This window comes from Podarcis raffonei, chromosome 6 (genome assembly GCF_027172205.1).
Source record: "Podarcis raffonei isolate rPodRaf1 chromosome 6, rPodRaf1.pri, whole genome shotgun sequence".
NCBI classification, from domain to species: Eukaryota; Metazoa; Chordata; class Lepidosauria; order Squamata; family Lacertidae; genus Podarcis; species Podarcis raffonei.
The window spans coordinates 89302397-89322854 of NC_070607.1; the positions used below are offsets into that span (position 1 = coordinate 89302397).

Here is a 20458-nt window from a genome sequence, read left to right on the forward strand (position 1 = left end):
ATGGGAGACAGAGAGCTATATTTTCGTCTATTTATAAATGGCAAACAAGTAGCCATACATCTTACATTAGCCTCGACAAGGCACCTTAATTACCAGATCACCTTTGCCCCCTTCATTCTAAAATAGAGCAGATGGCTAAAACAGATGGTGGGGTATTTTTATCTGAACAGATCTTTTGTTTTCATCTTCTCACACTCCATCAATGAAATAAGAATCTAACATAAGAATCTAACATTTATCACTTTGCTTACTGCATTTAGACAACAAAATATCATACATAACATAAGATAAATAACTTTTTAAAAGGAAAAGACCTTTGCAGAGTAAAAAGTCTCAGTTTAAAAGGAACAAGGAACAGCTTTAAAAAACGGCTCTTTTACTCCCCCTCTTGCCAGCCAGATGCTTTGACCTTTTGGCTCTATATCTGATGAGAGGCCAAATGGTATTATTTTCTGTTAAACAATAAACCTTACTATTTACCAACTCTTAATTTAGCAGCTTTTATTACAGCTTAATTATATTCTGTAATATGTAGGGTCAGTGACCTCAGCCTTTTTATGACCGCAATAAACCAGAGGGGCCCTCTGCCCAAGAGCTTGCCAGCTGCCTGCTGGTTTCCTGCCTCGAAAGAAACATTTGTGAATTTAAGCTAATTTTTAAGATACAACCTTGATCAAAAAATATAAGCCTTGATCAAGAATACAGGCTTTGATCAGATGCCTCATTCCCACACTCTGGAGAAGCCAAACTGGCTCCCTCCTTGGGTCCTTCTGGCGTCTGCACGTGAACTGGCTGCTGCTGCTGCTTTTAATGAAAGGTCCTTGGGAACTATGGCTGCTTTGAAATGGAAAGGGCTGGTGCTGTGCCGTTTTGGTTGCATTTCATAGAAGCATGGAGTTCACGTTGTAAGTCACCCTAAGTTCCATGAGGGAAAAAGGCGGGATATAAATAAATATAATGTGTAAATGTGTAAAAAAAACACACAAAAAAAATAGTTATCAATTATATGCTCAGTTATGTTTAATGGCCCTGCATAACTGTAGGTCGTCGAAGCGACAGAGGAGCCTTTTCAGGAGAAAATACTGACAGGCCCAAACGTGGAACTACCTCAGGAGCTGCTCCTGTCGCTCGCCGCCCAACGGCCAATTCAACTCCGGCTTCTCCCGCCTCTATCGCCACATTAGCCAATCACAACCCTCCCGCGAAGCCTTCCCACCAATCCCGTTCGAAAACGTCTGCGGTGAGTAAAAGGAGGGGGAGGGGGAGTGAAGCGGCGCTACGCAACGTTTGAACCGCCAGCCCCGGCAGGTGCGCAGGCGCACACGCAGCCCTGCGGCCGCCGCTTCTAGGCACTAGAACTGCGTGTGCGCGGCAGCTGCTTGACGCGAGGCAGCGAAAGGGGTGGCTGACGTCTTTGCTGCCCCGACCCGACCCGCCCTCGCCACTGTTTTCTCTTTCCGCGCCCGCGGCGCGCGGCTGTGACGTCAGGCGTGTGATGCTGAACCCGCGGATGGGCAAAGCCTGTCAGAAAATGGCGGAGCTAGGATAAAAGCTTGGGGTGGGTGAGACTTTTTTTTTATTTACGTGTATGCCGTTTCTTCTTCTTTTACAAACAAACCGTACAAAAAAAAAAACCCTGGGTGCCTAAAAACGAGAAGAAACCACGATAAAATCATTGTGTGTGAGAGGGATATATATATCTCATTCATATATATATATATATATATATATATATATATATAGGAATATATATGGAGGGGAGAATATATATGAAGTGGGGAGCGAGACGCGCTGCGTGTGTGTCAGTGAGAAAGGCGGTTGAGCTGAGGGGGGCCGACCTTCTGTGGAAAACAAGAAAAAGTCCATGGGCAGCTAGATATTTGCCTCAGAAAATGTGCTGGGCAGGCTGGGGGAGCTGCTGCTGTAGTATGTATTTATTTTAAATTAACTTTATTTATTTCTTTAATGTTAAGAAAAGAAAAGAAAAGAAACCAATACCCCAGAGTGGTTACAAAAAGATTAAACAAACAAACATAAGACCGAGAAAGATTCACAGTGCTGCTTTAACACTCAGAAGTTAAAAATGCCAAATCAGGTGAAAATGACCTCAGCTCTCTTTAAGCATCCTGGTAGGCTTGTCTAAACAGAAGAGAGCACTGAAAAAGAGTGCAGTTGTTGATTTGATTCCAATTGTGCAGGGTGTCCCAAAGTGCAGGTGCTCCCACGCGGAACGATCCTGAGCTTTTCACACAGATGTGCTGCGGATGTTGTGTGGTGCCATCTGTAAGTGCCAATTCCGATCCGATCGAAGCAGCTGAGTGGGCGCATGTAGGGTAAGGCGATATCGTAGCTATGCTGGTCCCAAGTTACGGGCTTTGTATGCTAATAGCAGCCCCTTGGACCTGGCCCAGTAGCAAATCGGCAACCAGTGCAGGTCTCTGAGCACAGGTGACAAGGCCTCACTTCTGCCAGCAATTGTGCCACTGAATTCTGCACTAATTGCAGCTTCCGGATCATGCACAAGGGAAGCTCCACACAGAGCGCATTGCAGTAATCCAGTTTTGAAGCAGCCAGCGCATTAACTGCTGTGGCTAGGCTTTAGTCCCAAGACTTGTTGCTGTTTAATCAGCTTAATGCCATAATAGGTGGTTTACAAGTGTGAATTAAATCCATAATTAAAACACACAATAAAAATAAAATAGGTGTGTGCTGTGTTTATCATTCTGGTTAGTAGTCTCAGACATTCCTATCCCATCAGGATGGCTAACAGTGCAGTCTTGCATGTGTTTACTCAGAAATAATCTCCCACTGCCTTCAGTTGGGCTTCCTATTGGCTAAGTCACTATAGGTTGGCAGCCTAACTTGTTTTTTTCATTCTACTGATCCTTGCCATGTTATGTGGCTGTTCACAACACAAAACATTGTGCGGTAACTGTGGTGAAGCCAATCAAGCCTGGGTATGGTCAGCACTTGCAAAAGGTGACTATCTGAGAACTCCATGTCTTGGGTTTTGTGCTGGAAGAAAAAGGAAGATATAAATGTGTTAAATACACTAAATAACAACAACAATAATAGTAATACAGTAATAATAATTTTATCATTTATACCTCGCCCATCTGGCTGGGTTTTCCCAGCCACTCTAGGTGGCTTACAGCATATATGAAAACAGTAAAACATCAAACAATCTGGTGAAGAAGCAATCTGGTGCTCTTGCTAGTGTACTTGCACTGTGGTAAACTGTCTTCTGCCTATAAGCAACAGTGCACATACCAGGAAGCTGGTGCATTGTGTTGGTGCACACTGCAGTCCACTGCACCCTCCAAGTATCACTGTCATGCCAATCTGTTTGAGTGCTTGTTTTGACCTTGCTTCAAAAGTGTCCATAAGTGGATATCTTTTACACATGCCCACGGGACTGAGTGGTAGTTATTTTCTTATATCAGAGAAGGTAAATGAATACAGTTAGACTGTACTACTGAACTGTAGAATTGGAAGGGACCGCAAGGATCATTTAGTCCAACCACCTGCCATGCAGGAATCTCAAGGAAAGCATTTATGACAGATGGCCAACCAACCTCATCTTAAAAACCTCCAAGGAAAGAGAGGGATTAACCTGCTTCCTATCACTGGTGAGCCTGCTGACTGAATCAAGCCTATCCCTTCATCTGAATTGTTGCATTCTGGGTTCTGATTCTTAATTGTGCTTAAGTGTGACAGAATGTTGGAGACTTGATTTTATATTATAAAAGTTTAAATAACCATACAGTTGTGCTATCACTTAACAAAGTTTGACTGCATTCGTTTCATATTCTCAACATAGAATCATAGAATCATAGAGTTGGAAGAGACCACAAGGGCCATCGAGTCCAACCCCCTGCCAAGCAGGAAACACCATCAGAGCACTCCTGACATATGGTTGTCAAGCCTCTGCTTAAAGACTTCCAAAGAAGGAGACTCCACCACACTCCTTGGCAGCAAATTCCACTGTCGAACAGCTCTTACTGTCAGGAAGTTCTTCCTAATGTTTAGGTGGAATCTTCTTTCTTGTAGTTTGGATCCATTGCTCCGTGTCCGCTTCTCTGGAGCAGCAGAAAACAACCTTTCTCCCTCCTCTATGTGACATCCTTTTATATATTTGAACATGGCTATCATATCACCCCTTAACCTCCTCTTCTCCAGGCTAAACATGCCCAGCTCCCTTAGCCGTTCCTCATAAGGCATCGTTTCCAGGCCTTTGACCATTTTGGTTGCCCTCCTCTGGACACGTTCCAGTTTGTCAGTGTCCTTCTTGAACTGTGGTGCCCAGAACTGGACACAGTACTCCAGGTGAGGTCTGACCAGAGCAGAATACAGTGGCACTATTACTTCCCTTAACTTCCTTTAACTTCCCTTACTTCCCTTAACTTCCCTTACTTCCCTTAACTTCCCTTAATCAAACATGCCAGTTTGATTCTGCAAATGTGCAAGTGGGTTGCGCAAGGATAAGTGTTTCGATGACTGAGGTACCTTTATTATCTACAAAGAATAGCAGGACTGATCTGGGGGAGTTCTGCAGTAACAAAAGTGTTTGTGAGAATGCTCTTGTGAGGGCAGCAATTCATCAGTTAAGTGTACTTGATTTTCCAGCCCTTTCACAACCACTGCAACTCAGAAGTGGAAGCAGCTGTGCATAATTGGTCTTTTCAAGAAGGAATTTGTGTTCAGTTTTGATACATTGGCACTTCTTGTTTTCTCAATGTTTGCTCTTTAGTATGTCTTGATCTCAGTGGCACTGTTTTTCTCCCTTGATAGGCAAATATGCAACAAATACCCATCAGAGCTTGGTTGGAAAGCCAATGGAGAGTGACACATTCACTCATACAGAGTTACTTACTTCAGAAGAGCTGGCACAGGAATCTTAGCACAACCTGCACAAGGTGTTCCAAGTCTCGGCGACTGGGACATAAAAGAAACCTTTCAGAAAAGAAGCTGGTAAAGTCTTGAAAAATATTCAGTTTAGCTGCAAATTAAATTTAGTGGTGCTCCAATATATTTCTTGTCTTCTCTTACTTGCTTTTGCAGTTCCCTGACTTCCACTTTCCTATAACACGTTGATTTAAAAGCCTTTATAAATTTAAGACATAATACGAAAACAGAAATCATTAAGCTAAACATTTATTAGTAAGCATTTGGTAAGAACTCTGGCATTTTTATTTCTTGCATCCTTTTCATGTGAAGATTACAGGATGATAAGGCAGAAATACTATTTGAAAACCCTTAGCAATGTCCTCTTTGTTTCTTTAAATTGTGTTACAACAGAAATTTTGCATGCAAGTGTTTTTAGGATGCAGACATCCTGACTTACATGATCATAGAAGTACAGTGGTACCTCAAGTTAAGTACTTAATTCGTTCCGGAGATCCGTACTTAACCTGAAACTGTTCTTAACCTGAAGCACCACTTTAGCTAATGGGGCCTCCTGCTGCTGCCGCGCCACCAGAGCACAATTTCTGTTCTCATCCAGAAGCAAAGTTCTTAACCTGAAGCACTATTTCTGGGTTAGCGGGGGTCTGTAACCTGAAGCGTATGTAACCTGAGGTACCACTGTAATCCTATAAACAGGTTGAAAAAAGCTGCAATCTTTACTTCCCTCAGTAAAGATATATAGGAATGAACTGTATGTTATCTTTGTTTATTTACTAAATTTCCATTTCCCCACTCCCATTCTCCCAGGAGTACCAGACACCATACATAGTTTCTCCCTGCTACCACTTCCTTCTTATCCTGACAGCCATCTTATAGAGAGTTCAGGATGGGAGGTGGTAGACAGCCAGCTGGTTACAAGGCTGAGCAGGATTTGATGAACCAATCTCTCTCCATTCCAAGTTCAGTGCTCCGTTTACTGTATCATACTTGCTCTTGTGCATACATGTAAGAATAAGGGGTCTCAATGTCACTTCATTATTTGGCTTTTAGTGGGGCTGCAAAATGGCTTCGAAGCCTCTTGTTAGTTAGAATTCAGCTGCAAGATTTTTGACAATTGTAGATAGTTGGGGCCATAGTTCACTGACCTTAACAAAAATGCTTCTTTTATCAAATGACTAATTATAAGCTAAGTTGTGTGTTCATATCTTGTTAATTCTGTTTGTTTCTGTACTGTGAGGTTGTGCATTAAGTACTTGTGTAAGATTTAGATTGTATCTGGCCTTAATTTCGTATACAAATTTAACAACAACAACAACAATAGGAACTTCAGATTTACATGGCAAGTTTGTGTTAAAAATGCAGATGTGCCAGTCATTTTTTCTCTTCAAGTATATTTTTCAGTTGGATAGCCCTGGTGGATAATGGTGGATAGCCCTGCCCTGCGCATCCTGCTTTTTGTGCATGAACCCCTGGCCAAATCACGAGATAGTCTGTGCTCAGAACTGCATCTGTCAAGTACTGATCAGCTCACAAACTGAAGATACGTTTGATAACTAAGGTTACTAGAGTACATATTGTGGCTATTTATCGTGAGATCACAAACTCATCTTTTGAAAAATATGGCTGCATAATCCTCTCTGTTGATGAAAGGGCTCTTTTGTTCAACTTAATTTGCAATGCGTTTGAGATTGCAAGCTTATAAATCCTGTTAGCAACAAACCACAGAGAAAGGGCAACTATTGTGCTGCTTTTGAGTAATTTAAGGCAGCAGTTTGCTGTTTTAACCACTTGGTGATGCTATGTAAATTCAGAAAATGTTCTTTTCCTCAAATATTGTCACAACTTAAGCACACAGCTGGCCACCTGCATTTTGCCCAGGCACTCACCCTGCGTTATTTTCAATGTCCTGAACCTTTCTCTGCAGCATTTGCCTAACTGGCCATGTTTGTAGCAATCAATTCCCTTCCAGCTGCTTGTGCTTTAAAAAAACAAACTATAATTCTTTGGTGTTATCACAAGACTTAAGATATCACCAGTAATTCTGTACAGATTTATAGATTATATTTTTTAAAAACTCACAGGGAACACAGCAATTACTTGGCTATATTACAGCAAGAAGAAGAGTTGAAAAGTGAAATAAAAAATGATTTGTAACTGCTGGGCCAGTGAGATCGCTGTTGGGATAGCTACAGCTTTTCTTCTCCAAGAAGGGGAAAATGCTAGATAAATATGTCCTTTAAATGCTGAATGCTGTTTTTACAGCATACCTGGGTTGTGTTAGAGAACACTACAATAAATTAACCGTTTCCTCCTGCTGCCCCTTTCGTGGTTCAGATACATTACTGTATTTTGAGCTCTGTAACCTCAGGGAGCACTTTCCACATCAGCCTCTGTTGAGGAAGCTTTTCATGTCTGCCGTGGATCTCCAACCTACCATAGAGCATTTGGGGACATGTTCTGGATGCCTGCTTGGTTCAGGCAGGCCACTGGTCCAAACTTGTTGGGTCTTGTTGGCAGCACAAGAGTGCACTTTTGAACATACCCACCTCTTCCTTGCAGCACTGCATTGCAGGGCATGGTCCACTAACAGTGAGCAAGTTCTCTTTAAGGCAAACTTACCTGTCATTGTCAGTCCTTTCGCAGAGGAGCCCCTGATAAGTCTCCAAGGGTCCCTGAACAAACTGAATGCCGCTGCCTTGGAATAAATTAGATAACAGTGAAGCACTTTGTATCCCGACAAGAGGCACTGTATGAGAAGGACTGCCTGCTGTATTTGCTCCTCGCGTCTGATCATAAGCTGAAAAAGAATACCCTTGAGAAATGGAGACTGAGTGCAACTAGGAATATAGGAAGCTGCCTTCTATCAAGTCAGATCATTTGTTCATCTCTTTTGGTATTCTTTCTTCAATGACTGGCCCAACTTAGAGATGCCAGGAACTGGGCCTGGGGACTTTTGCATGCAAAGTCCTGAGCTTATAGACCTTCCCACTTTACTTGGAATGAAAATGAAGAAGGGGCCAGGTGTATTTCCCTGTAAAGTGTCTTGCATAATAAAATACCAAATCCTTCATATGGCTTCTCATTCAGCAGGAGAAACCAGGGCAGTACCATCAGGGTTTGTTAGAGTGCATAAGGAGAGCTGCAGGAGGGAAAGTCCTAGCTATTTAGGACTTTAAAGGTGAAAATGAGCAATTTGAATGAAAAGAAATGTATGACCAGTTCAAACAACAGCGGAACCTGCTGTGGCTGGACAGTGCCAAACATTCTGGCAATAGCATTTTGAACCAATTGAATCAGTGCTTTTGAAGAGCTACTTCATGGAAAACATAATATACTAGTACGGAAAATCTGCCCCCTTTTCCTTCATTGGTCACTATACGAAATATGGCTTGTTGGCCATACTAGTGCCTTTGCAATAATTGCCCAGAACACTGGAATGTGGAATCAAGTTCCTTTTTACTGAAGAACTGATAGAATTCTGAGAAATGTCGAAAACATCCAAGGGAAGGATCAGTCCTCCAGAATATACCTATCCCAGTCTGTGGCCTTGAGTATAAGAATTTTTGCTAGGTAATAAATGCCAGATAAATTTATCTGGCTGGTACCTTAAATGCAATATGCATCTCTCTCTTATCAAATGGAAATTTAATTCCTAGTAGACTTTAAATGCCTCTCGCTTATCAAATGAAAATTTAATTCCTAGTAGGCTTAGAATTGAAAATTTCTTAAATGTCCTGATTTGCTTTTCTAACTAGTGTTTCTCCCTATTTCAGACCCGATACTTTGTAGATCATCGAAGGGTATATGTGGTAGGAGGCAAAGGAGGTGATGGTATCAGCTGTTTCCACAGTGAGCCTAGAAAAATATATGGAGGGCCTGATGGTGGAGATGGAGGAGATGGGGGAGACGTTATACTGAAAGGTAAGAGATAATATCTCTTGCACAAATCTTGATACGTTTGTTTATTTTGTTTCTAGACTGCCCTTCAACCAAAGTTCTTTGGGCAGTTTACAAAAATCAATAAAATAATTAAAATAGAATGCAATACATAAAATAATTTCAATGCAAGTAATGTAAAACTCAAAATCCAACATAATGTTTTACATTTAACAAAAAGCAGTATATAACTGGACCAGCCTGAAATTAATCTAAAAATAGTTTTCCAAAAACAAGAAAGCATTTTATGCATAGCTCAGTTTATTTGGGACGAATCACTGTAAAGAGAGGACCCAGCTAGTTGACAACTTGACATGAATTATGTGCATATGCTGTAGAGATACTAGAAGGTTCACTCTCTGGAAATAATAGAAAGCGCATCTCTCTGACCTTGCTTTTATGCATGAAAGTCGATACCATTTTCCCTCTTGAAGCCAAAAGCTACCATAATAATATACTTATATAACACACTTATAATATACTTATGGATTGTGCTTCAGCATTGTGGTGATGGGAGTGGCATAATGACCTAAGTGGAATAGAAAAACATTATTGAGAGTGCTTACCAAAGGTGCTTAGAAACAGCCTTGAAACTGCATATTAGCACCTGTGTTCCACAAGGCAGAAATTCTCTGAAAGAAGAGGCAGCTCCTATACTGGTGGATGCCCAGAATAAACATGGGCAGATTAATTGCTTGCACCCAGTGGTGTTCCATTGAATTGTAGACTTGGAAGGGTTCCCAAGGATCATCCAGTCCAACCCGCTGCAGTGCAGGCATCATAACTTAAGCATCCATGACAGATGGCTATCCAACCTCTGCTTAAAAAACCTCCAGTGAAGGAGAGCTCACCACCTTCCAAGGGAGTCTGTTCCACTGTCAAACAGCTCTTGCTGTCAGAAAGTTCTTCCTAATGTTTAGCTGGAATCTCCTTTCTTGTAACTTGAATTGTCTAAAGGGGGCACTTCTATGCTATATAGAAGTTGCATAGAAGTTGCGTAGAAATTTACAGACACACAGACTTGCTGCGTAAAAGTATCTTCCATCTATGGCACGGGTGTCAAACACAAGGTCCGCGGGCCGAATCCGGCCCGCCAGACCTCGTCATGTGGCCCGTGTAGCCGTGTAGCCCCAGCCCGCTATTAGAAGCCCAGTCGCTTCCCACCCGCCCATCGAACAGGCTGCCAACGCGACGGCGCATGCGCGTGACGAATCCTCCCGCTAACTCCAGTATCATAAAGGAGATCACTTACCCCAGCGGCCTTTTTTGAACATGTGCGACGTCAGGCGTGCAACGCGCATGCGCAGGCAGGGAAGGATTGGGGGGGAGCCCCGCCGCCTCTGCACTTGCGCGCTTAAGTGAGCTTCCGGGGAATGGAGGTGGAGGTTGCGTGCGCGTCGCCTTCCCCGCACGTGCGTAATAGCCGGCAACCTGTCAGCGCCCGGCCCGTGGCGCCCGTTTGCCGTTGCTGTGGCAGCCGAGGGGCCCTGCAGGAGGCCCTGGCTGCGAGGCCTGCCGAAGGGACGGAGCCTTCCAGGAACACGAGCGGCAGCTCGGCCGCTTTCTCCTCATCGTCGCCTTCCCCCTCCCCGCCGCAGCTGCTCACGCTGCTGGTGATGCAGCCCTGCGGCGGGGACGGGGAGGCGGTGGGCGCCTTGCTGCAGCCCCAGGTGGTGCGGCAGCTGCAGCCACCATCGCGGGGGGCCTCGGAGGCGCCCTCAGGCCTCATGGTCTTCTACGAATTGGGCCCGGCGGTGGCGGGCGACGCGGACGGCGACGGAGTCGACAGTGCCGGCAGCCCCGGCGGAGGCCTGGAGGATCTGGACGACGAGGAGGAGGGTCGCACCCTGTTGGGGGAGGAGGAGGAGGCGGCGGCTGCAAGAGCTGCACCTACAAAGGCTGCAGCGAGACCACCACGCAAGTGGCCAAGCAGCGCAAACCCTGGATGTGCAAGAGGCACCGCAACAAGATGTGCAAGGACAAGTACAAGCGCAAGAAGAGCGACCAGGCCTTGGGGGGCGGTGGAAGTGGCGGAGGCGGAGCTGATGCAGAGGGAAGGCAATTTCAGGGGAGATGGGAAAGTGATAATAAAGAGTGGACACATAGTCCTACAGATACAACCGGCCCTTTGAGGGTGACCAAACTGCTGATGCGGCCCCCGATGAATTTGAGTTTGACACCCCTGATCTATGGCATTCATAATGTATAAATCAGTCCAGCCTCCACTAGAATCTAAGTCTGTGTGCTTATGCTCCATTCATCGGAATGGTGCTTAAACAGATCAAACTTTGATTGGATTGCTCAAGTATTGCACACCGAAGTCATCCTGGGAGTTCTGCCCTAATGCAGCTCAGTTCTATGCATTCCTACACTTAAGTAGGCTTCACTGTGTTCACTGGGGCTTGCACCCATCTAAGTGTGCATATGATTGCATTCTTTTCCAAGCTTGCTGCTGAATTTTCAAACTCCTATACCCACAGCATGCCTAGACTAAGCTGTCAGTGGCTGCATGGGCACAGGGCTGGTTGTGTAATGCTTTTGCTCATTTGACAAGCTCTACATTAGGTGATAGTGCAATTCCTGTATATTTTCTTCTCAGTAATTGTGCTGAAATTGCAAGCTTTGGAAAGGCAATTCCAATACAATGAAAAGTAAACTATTTTAGATTGAACATGCTCTCTTCCATGTGAAGAGCCATTATTCAAAAACACATAGCTTGAACCTCTTTACTGAATGCATCAGTAGCTGTAAAATGTTTGGTGGTTATTTTGTGGCACTGGGGTTTTTTGTATCTTAACTTGCATTCCAGAAACTTTCTTAAGCTCCTTATATACAAAGCGCATGGTAATCACAGTTCCATCTTTTGCAAAGTATTGTCTTAAGCAGCTTAGCTGCAGTAATAATAATAATTATTATCTGAGCACTTAAAAAAACTAGGTGTGGTATTGAGTACAAACAGAAACAGGTCTGTGCCTAAATAGCTTGTCTTCTCATACAGTATAGACAAAAAAGACACATAATTGAAACTAGAGGAAGAGAAGGAGAATGTAAAAATGTAAACCATAATAACTCTGTTATAGCTTTAATCTGTGAGCCATATTTAAATAAGGAAATAAGAAAAATTAACCAGCTCTAGGCTGGCAATGAATTCCATTAAAAGAAGCAAAAAGAGGAAAGAGCAGAAAGGTGCAAAGCAGAAGGAAATGTATGAGACTTATCAAAGAAGAGAACACAAATGATCAAGAGGACACAAATAATCAAGAAGATAAATTGGAGAAAAAGGTGGGGGGGAAACAAAGAACACAAATTTTGATCCAAAGATCCTGTAAGTCAAGCAGAATTTGCTTGTGCTCACGAGGGTTTGTTCATTTCACTCATTCTGCTGACCCTCAAGAGCGGGGATGGGACACTGTCTTCCAAGTGTTTCTGTACTACAACTACAACTTCCATCATCCCTGACCACTGGCCGTGCTGGCTGGGATTGATGGGAACTGGACTCCAGCAACATTTTGGAGAAGCAGAGGTTCTTTATCCCTCCTCTAGAGCCAGGATCAAGGCAGCTCACAGAGATTTACTACACTTAGAAGTGCCTTCTACTTGAATGGTGGGATCATTTGATCCAAGATGCTACCTGAAATTTAGCATATTATGGTAACATTACCACCATAAAGTAATCCAAAGAAAAGGAACATGATGCTTGTGCTTTTATACTGTAAACCACCCTGTGAGCTTTGGATGAAGGGTGGTATATAAGTATAATAAATAATAATAATATATTTGTATGCGGGGGGGGGGAATACAAGAAAAAAAGCCCAAGTTGGGTGGCAGAATTCAAGATAGAATAGGATGCTTAACATGGGAATAGAGAATTACAATAATATAAGCTAGCCAAAATAAGATAATGAACCAAAGTGTGCTTATCGTCGACAGAACGGATTAATGAATTTTGGCAGTGTGAAACAATTTTATTTATTTTTTTGGCATTTTTCAAGTTGTCTTCCTAAGATCGTTGAAATATTTTGGTTTGGTGATCACAAGCGAAGTTACTTTCTGAAAGACATTGCTTTCAAAAATATTTTAATGTACATTAATACGCTGTTAGCATTCTAATATGGTTTAGGCAGGCGAGCAGTAAGAACACCTGATCACTCCTAGTATTGCTTTGTCCCAGTGTCCTCTGCTGGGTAGTGCAGACACAACATTCTCTGACATTAATGATGTGTCCTCATCTTGGAATCACTTGATTTGCATATGCAGACAAGAAGATTTATCTAATAGGAGTACTGTACACTTCAAACATTTTGAATCTTGCTTTACAGTGGATAAGCAGGTCAGATCCTTGGCTTCTCTTCTCTCACTCTATCGAGGTTTCAATGGAGTAAATGGAGGGAGCAAAAACTGTTATGGAGCTGCTGGTAAAACTATTTATGTTAAGGTAAGTAGCTAACGTTTTAATTTTAAGTTTTATACATTTCATTATTATTTTTTAAGTAATTGTCTTTGTTTGCTGCCCCATAACACAACTTACTGTATTTTTCGCTCTATAAGATGCACTTTCCCCGCCTAAAAAGTAAGGGGAAATGTGTGTGCGTCTTATGGAGCGAATGCAGGCTGCGCAGCTAAGCCAGAAGCCAGAACAGGGAGAGGGAGCGCTGCATAGCGCTCCCTCTCGCTGTTCTAGCTTCTGGCTTAGCTGCGCAAAGCCTCTACAGGGCAGCAGGGTGCCTTCACCCCGCTGCCCGGGAGAGGCTTCAGTGGCTATCCCAGAAGCCAGGACAGCAAGAGGCTATCCCAGAAGCCAGATCCCTCTTGCTGTTCTGGCTTCTGGGATTCAGAATATTTATTTTCTTGTTTTCCTCCCCCCAAAACTAGGTGCGTCGTATCGTCTGGTGCGTCCTATAGAGCGGAAAATACGGTGCTTCTCTAATTTTCAGCCTTTTAAACGCTTACAGGTATACTTCATCCATGTGAGAGAGTTCGGAGAGCTTCCTGGGACTATTTGGATCTCTGCTTGCACTCAGGCATAAGCAAATTGCAACAGTCGTCTTTGCTTTGCTTAACTTTCTTTTTACTTTCAAGGTTCCCATTGGTACGGTGGTCAAAGAGGACTGTACAATTGTGGCTGATCTCAACCATCATGGTGAGGAGTATGTTGCAGCCTATGGTGGAGCTGGAGGGAAAGGCAACCGTTTCTTTCTGGCCAATGACAATCGAGCGCCAACAACTGCTACTAAGGGTGAACCAGGTCAAGAAAAAATTCTCCATTTGGAGCTTAAAACCATGGCCCATGCAGGGATGGTGAGTCTGCCTTTTTTCGGTAGAACATTTGACTCTGGAGGAACAAACCTTCATTGTTTAGTTAGAAATAGCTCCATAATGTGGAGGGATGTGGGTGGCGCTGTGGTCTAAACCACTGAGCCTCTTGGGCTTGCCAGTCTGAAGGCTGGCGGCTCAAATCCCCACGACGGGGTGAGCTCCCATTTCTCTGTCCCAGCTCCTGCCAACCTAGCAGTTCGAAAGCACGCCAGTGCAAGTAGATAAATAGGTACTGCTGCGGCGTGAAGGTAAACGGTGTTTCCGTGTGCTCTGGTTTCCATCACGGTGTTCTGTTGCGCCAGAAGTGGTTTAGTCATGCTGGCCACATCACTCGGAAAACTGTCTGTGGACAAACGCCTGCTCCCTCAGCCTGAAAGCGAGATGAGTGCCACAACCCCATAGTCGCCTTTGACTGGACTTAACTGTCCAGGGGTCCTTTACCTTTTTTTAAAATACCTTTACCCATAATGTGGAGTGAGGGAGATGTGACTTTAAAAATGTAGTTCTTTGATTTGTACTGGTGTGTGTGCATGTGCTTTCCTGACTGGATCTCTTAACTTGGAGGCTAATGATGTTCATGGTAGCAACAACTGGAAAACTTGGGCTCACCTTGTCTAGCCATTATGAACAACACGTATCATGGTGAAGCATGTGGGTGCAGCATTTTCACAAACCCTGTCTATGCGCACCTATATATAAAATGCAGTGTTCTAGCTTCAGCCAAACAGTGATGTGTCTGAACAGTGTGCCTAGAGACCTGCCTTCTAAATAATCCAGATTGGGCTCTTTATTCCAGGTAGGATTCCCTAACGCTGGGAAGTCTTCGCTGTTGCGAGCCATCTCCAATGCAAAACCAGCAGTGGCTTCTTACCCATTCACAACCTTAAATCCACATGTAGGCATTGTTCACTATGAAAACTATGAGCAAGTTGCAGGTATGTTTTCATAAGACTTCATTTCAAGTGCTTAATATTTTTACTGAGCCTCCATCGCATTTCCTCTTGAAAGAGCAAAAATAAAATTGTGTATCATAGTCACACGGTGTATATTTTTGTGTATTTCTATTGTCAACTGGCTTGCGATCTTCGGCTGTAGGGCGGTAGAACAAATACCCCATACCTTTTTCGCAGTCCTGTGCTTACTGTGATCAGCTGGCCTAAATACAAAATCACAGCCTCACTTAAAACAATTATTAAAAGAAAACAAGGTAAGAACAGAGCTAATCATAGCACAGCTAAGAGACTTGACAACATTAAGATACTTGTCTCCTGTTTGGTAATAAATACATTAGTCCCGCAATATTTGTGGGGTGACTCTAGTCTACAGCTAAACAACAGGGGTTCAAATTACTATTATTATTTATTTGGCTTTTGAGGCTGTTTTGCCCAAATCACGGCATTGGAGTCAGGAACCTTGAAGTACTTTCCCGATTGGGCATTGGCCTTAGGCTTTACAGCCCATCAGCCTGATGAATTGGGTGTGCAAGGGAATTACCCATGGAAAATCGACCCTGGACCCTCCTTGTCAGTCATTCCCCAGCTGGATCTCACAAGCCAAAATAAGCAGAGGTCGAGTAGTCACATTGCTGCACTACCTCTTCCCCTCTGCATATGCCTGAAGATTTGAAAAAGAGCAGGGAAGGGGGAATTGGTAGCAAGGATAAATAGATGCTGTCTACCAAGCTAACCCCAGTATCTGTGGACTCCTATGGGAGGGCATTAAAGCTAACCATTTTGGAAGAGGCAGTGCCTTGTGTCACCTCTAATTGGTCTGCTTTATTCACATAGAAACTACTGAATGGTGTTGCCAAGAACATTTTCTTTCAAATCCCCAAGCACAGAATGAGTATCTGCTTTGAGCAAGCATCCACTAATCCATTCTCCCAGGATGTGCCTTGGGCAGTTAGGGGCAACGGCTTGTCAGCCGCCTCCGACAAGCTCTCACAAGTGCTGCAGTTTCTCCGCTGTCTCTGATCTTATCCAAACCCCAGCGTGAATAAAGCAAAGTGATGCTTCCCTGGCAAGCCCTCTAGGCTTGCAAAGCAGTTTGGAAAAGTAAGAAACAGCAGGGGAGACTCTTGGGGCTGTATCCAACAAAGGTGTCTTGTTAGTTCAAGGACGTCCTCCTGGTCAATGGAACTACCTCTCCCATTCCTCTCCAAGCACACAGTCACCCAACCTGCTGTGGAGGGTTGAGGTACCCCCAAAACATTTGGGGGGCGCGCATGGGGAGAGGAGAGGAAGTCCTGCTGCACAGGCAGATGTCCTTGCACTAATGGCATGGCTTGGTTATATATTTCTGTTTCTTACCTCCTTCATACTGTAGCACAAACTAATTTAATCCCCACGTCTCTCCAAAGCCCACTGCAAATGCTAGAGGATCTGAAAAGGGGTAAGAATGAATAGGAAGCACACATAAATTCTGGCAGTGTTTTCGAAGCTACCAACATGAGTTTGAGCAAACTGCGGGAGGCAGTGGAAGACAGGAGTGCCTGGTGTGCTCTGGTCCATGGAGTCACGAAGAGTCGGACACGACTAAATGACTAAACAGCAACAAGCCACACTGATATTTATGGACCCCTGTAGTATGATGCTCAGGAGGAAATGTATAACATCTCTTTCTACTCATGCCTGCTGGCTGCTTGTAGCCATGCTGAATTTTCAGATGGAGTTCTTTGCGTGCTTGAACGATGCTGCTTTCTGGTTCTAGTCTTGCAGGCAAAATCTGACGTTTGTGTGACCACGCTCAAATGACCAGAATACTAATGATTGTTTTTGCTGGGTTCTGCTTTGTTTCCGTAGTTGCCGATGTCCCTGGGATAATAAAAGGGGCCCATCGAAACAGGGGGCTGGGCTTAGCCTTCCTGAGGCACATAGAACGTTGCCGCTTTCTTCTGTTTGTGTTAGATCTCTCGGTATCTGAGCCCTGGACTCAGCTGCAAGACTTAAAATATGAGCTAGAGCAGTATGAAGAAGGCTTGTCAAAGAGACCTCATGCCATCATTGGAAATAAGTTTGATCTTCCACAATCAAAGAGCAATTTGTCTCTCCTCAAGGAACGAGTGGAACAGAAAGTCATCCCGTTGTCTGCTTTGACAGGTGAAAACCTGGAGGAGTTGTTTTTGCACCTGAAAGAACTGTACGATGAGTATGTCAAAACAGAAGAAGCACAGAACCATGCACCCGTCAAGTGGTAGCTGGCCACAGGGACCCTCTGGCCATATTTAGGTGGAAAGTGGGTGGAGTGGGTGCAAAATACTTTGCTTTCAGAATAAATCTCTGTCTCTCTGGAGCAGTTAACCATAGAGGTTTCTCCCCACCTTCTCTAGAAGAATGATCCAAGCTTGCAGAATCAGTGGATAACTCTGCTTCTAAAAAGATAAATATTGCCAAGCAAGATGAGTATTTTCCTACTGCCTTCAATTAGAAATGTAAACGAAATAACCGTCTAGCTTCCAGGAATTTCTAGGTAAAAATGTAAAAATTAGTTCCATGAGCCTGTGTGAAATAAATTTACATAAATAAATGTCTCTTGTGTAAAAGTAATTTTAAAACATGTTTTGTTTACTTCATGTGTGTGCCTTCAACAGCTGCTGATGTCCCTGTTTTTAATGGCTTGAAATTCCAATTTGTGCCCTGGACTTAATTAAAACTTATTGTGGTGGTTTTCATTTTGGTATTGATGCCTGAACTGGAATCCTTTCCTTTGCTTTGCTTTTCTCTCTGTAACAAAAAAATAAATAAAAATCAGTGTCTAATTTGCATCAGAGGAGAGAGAAACTGGTGTGGTCTTTGTCACATGGTTTGTACTTGCATAGTTAACTTAAAAGCTGAAAATGGCAGCGGAATGAAGGTGCTTGAACCATATTGGGACAGTGTTGTTCAGGGAGAAGCACCCTATAAACCTGATGGCAGTAGCGGGAGTTTGCTGCCCATTGCAAATAGTCTTGGGAAGAATTAGATTCCAGTCAGGACTCCAGCAGGGCAAAAATTTAAAGATCTCTTGCCCCGATGCCATAATCTGCATCCACCTTGGGCATTTTCAACTATGCAAGAGTGAATTATGTGACAAATGCCATATCTAATTTAGCCCCCATGTTCTAATGAACAAAAGACTTGGTAGCTTCCTGTATCTTCCTGTACCTTGTTCTTTAGTGATGTGACTGCTTTTGTGATTCCATCATCCATATTCCACGAATAGAGGCATTCCTTCCCAACCAACCACTTAAAATGTTACCTTAAACAAAACAGAATGATATGGTGAACATATCATACACAAGCCAGAAATTTCTCCATCTTTTTCAGAAGGATTACATGCTTCCAGTGTACATTAAGTATGGTACACTAGGAAGCTGCAATCTTGATTTACTTGTGTTTCTTTCTAGAGTGCATTAATGCTTGGATCTTTCTTGAGCTAGGGATGTTGCCTCTGTATTTTGATTATGTCCTTAAATGCACACCAACAGCTCTTCCATGTCACAGCAATTAATGCTAACCATTTTGTGTTTATAAAACTGGTTTATTGACAGTGGTGATGGTGAACTTTTTCAGCAAGCCACATGGACTGTTAATCTTCATGCTACAGTGGTACCTCACAAGACGAAAAACTCGCAAGACGAAAGAGTTTTCCGTTTTTTGAGTCGCTTCGCAAGATGAATTTCCCTATGGGCTTGCTGCGCAAGACGAAAACATCTTGCGAGTTCTTGCGAGTTTGTTTCCTTTTTCTTAAAGCCGCTAAGTTAATAGCGAGTTTGTTTCCCTTTTCTTAATTGCGAGTTTGTTTCCTTTTTCTTAAAGCCGCTTTTTCTTAAAGCCGCTAAGTACCGTTAATAGCCGTTAATAGCCGTGCTTTGCAAGACGAAAAATCCGCAAGATGAAGAAACTTGCAGAACGAATTAATTTCGTCCTGCGAGGCACCACTGTACTTTTGATGAATGTTTGGTATAAACTAGCCCTGTCTACAACAGAAACAACACATTCACTGAAATACGTTTTATGGAAGCAGCAGCATCATGGTGCCAATCTAAAGTTTGTATCCAATGAAGTTGTCTCCTTAGTTCAATAGGACTTCTTCTCTCACTGCCCAGCCACCACCCAAATCAGTTCTGGGGTTTCCCTCAAGCTCCAGAGCAGATTTGGAGAGGAAAAAGGTTACGTCCTTGTGATTTGTTGGATACAACCCTCTATTCCCAATCTACAGTGGGGATCGTGAGCAAAGCCTATTCCTACAAAGTGGATTAAGAAACACTTCCAGTCCCATGGGAAGGATACTATATGTGCAGTTTTACCTATGTAAACACTATTCTTACTAAAGGCTTATTCACACTTACTTTTTGCCCTGCTCTTCAATGCTCTGTGTCTGAGTGGGTGGGTTTTTTGGGGGGGGGTGTGGTTGCCCTGAGCTTTCCCCACAAAATCCAGCTCTTTAGCGCTCAGTCGGAGCAAATGTCAACAGCGAGTTTTCATGGGGAAAACTCAGGAGCAAAAAAATAAAGGATGCTCAGACACAGGTGGAACGAGCAGAGGAAAGGTAATTGTGGATTGGATAAGCCCAACAAGGCACAAAAGATAGAGAGTGGGAACAGCCAGTGCAATGCCAGTGAATATATCCTTTGTGCTAGAACCTTGCTTATTATTTTTTAATAACTTCAAGCTCAGATCAAGGGTAATTTTCAGTCCCAGGCGCACATTTTCTGCACTAAAGAGGAGGATAGTGTTTCTCTTTGTCCTATAAGGGCATTGTCACCTCAAAGAACAGTAAGTTCCCACAATTGTCGGATGAAAAATGGCCAAGGGTAACGTTTTAACCCAGGAGCAAATGGGTCTTTCTACATGGAATATTGGCTTGCCCCAAGCTGATGTTAATGATTGGTGTAAGTTGCTACCCCAGTACAATTTCTGCTTGCAAGACTTGCCTGGACATGTTTGAACAGTTCATGTTGCTGCAACTTTTAGTTCAGGTTTCGTTCTAAATTTGTTTAGATCTGTTTAAGTTAACCATGCGAGTGACTATCTGTGCATCCTGCTTTTGCAAGATACAGTGGTACCGCTGGTTACATACACTTCAGGTTACAGACTCCGCTAACCCAGAAATATTACCTCGGGTTAAGAACTTTGCTTCAGGATGAGAACAGAATTCGTGCTCTGGCGGCGTGGCAGCAGCAGGAGGCCCCATTAGCTAAAGTGGTGCTTCAGGTTAAGTACAGTTTCAGGATAAGAACGGACCTCTGGAACGAATTAAGTACTTAACCCGAGATACCACTGTACTTGCAAATTATTCTCTTGATCACATTTTTCCAAGA

The 20458-nt window shown here is 43.4% G+C and overlaps 1 protein-coding gene, 1 long non-coding RNA gene and 1 pseudogene across 2 annotated transcripts; 2 read left to right on the forward strand and 1 right to left on the reverse strand.

The window, feature by feature from the left end:
- The first annotated feature begins 1439 nt into the window (after nt 1-1439).
- Nucleotides 1440-17702, forward strand: MTG2 (mitochondrial ribosome associated GTPase 2). Its single transcript, XM_053394439.1, has 7 exons — nt 1440-1558; nt 4792-4971; nt 8679-8826; nt 13161-13276; nt 13921-14139; nt 14954-15092; nt 16959-17702. Exons 2-7 carry the CDS (start codon nt 4798-4800, stop codon nt 17351-17353), a joined length of 1191 nt encoding a protein of 396 aa, XP_053250414.1. The 5' UTR covers nt 1440-1558; nt 4792-4797; the 3' UTR covers nt 17354-17702.
- Nucleotides 10458-12786, forward strand: LOC128416537 (regulatory factor X-associated protein-like; annotated as a pseudogene).
- On the reverse strand, nt 17700-18405 carry LOC128416539 (uncharacterized). The gene is made up of 2 exons (XR_008331234.1): nt 18300-18405; nt 17700-17879 (listed from the first exon to the last, which is right to left on the reverse strand). It is a non-coding gene; the product is annotated as an uncharacterized LOC128416539 (long non-coding RNA).
- Nucleotides 18406-20458: the final 2053 nt, after the last annotated feature.

Coding starts and splice junctions, on each gene's coding strand:
- MTG2 (XM_053394439.1), top strand. CDS start 4,798: ATGCAACAAATACCCATCAGAGCTTGGTTGGAAAGCCAATGGAGAGTG. Junction 8,827..13,160: donor GGGAGACGTTATACTGAAAG/GTAAGAGATAAT, acceptor CTTGCTTTACAG/TGGATAAGCAGGTCAGATCC. Junction 15,093..16,958: donor AAACTATGAGCAAGTTGCAG/GTATGTTTTCAT, acceptor TTGTTTCCGTAG/TTGCCGATGTCCCTGGGATA.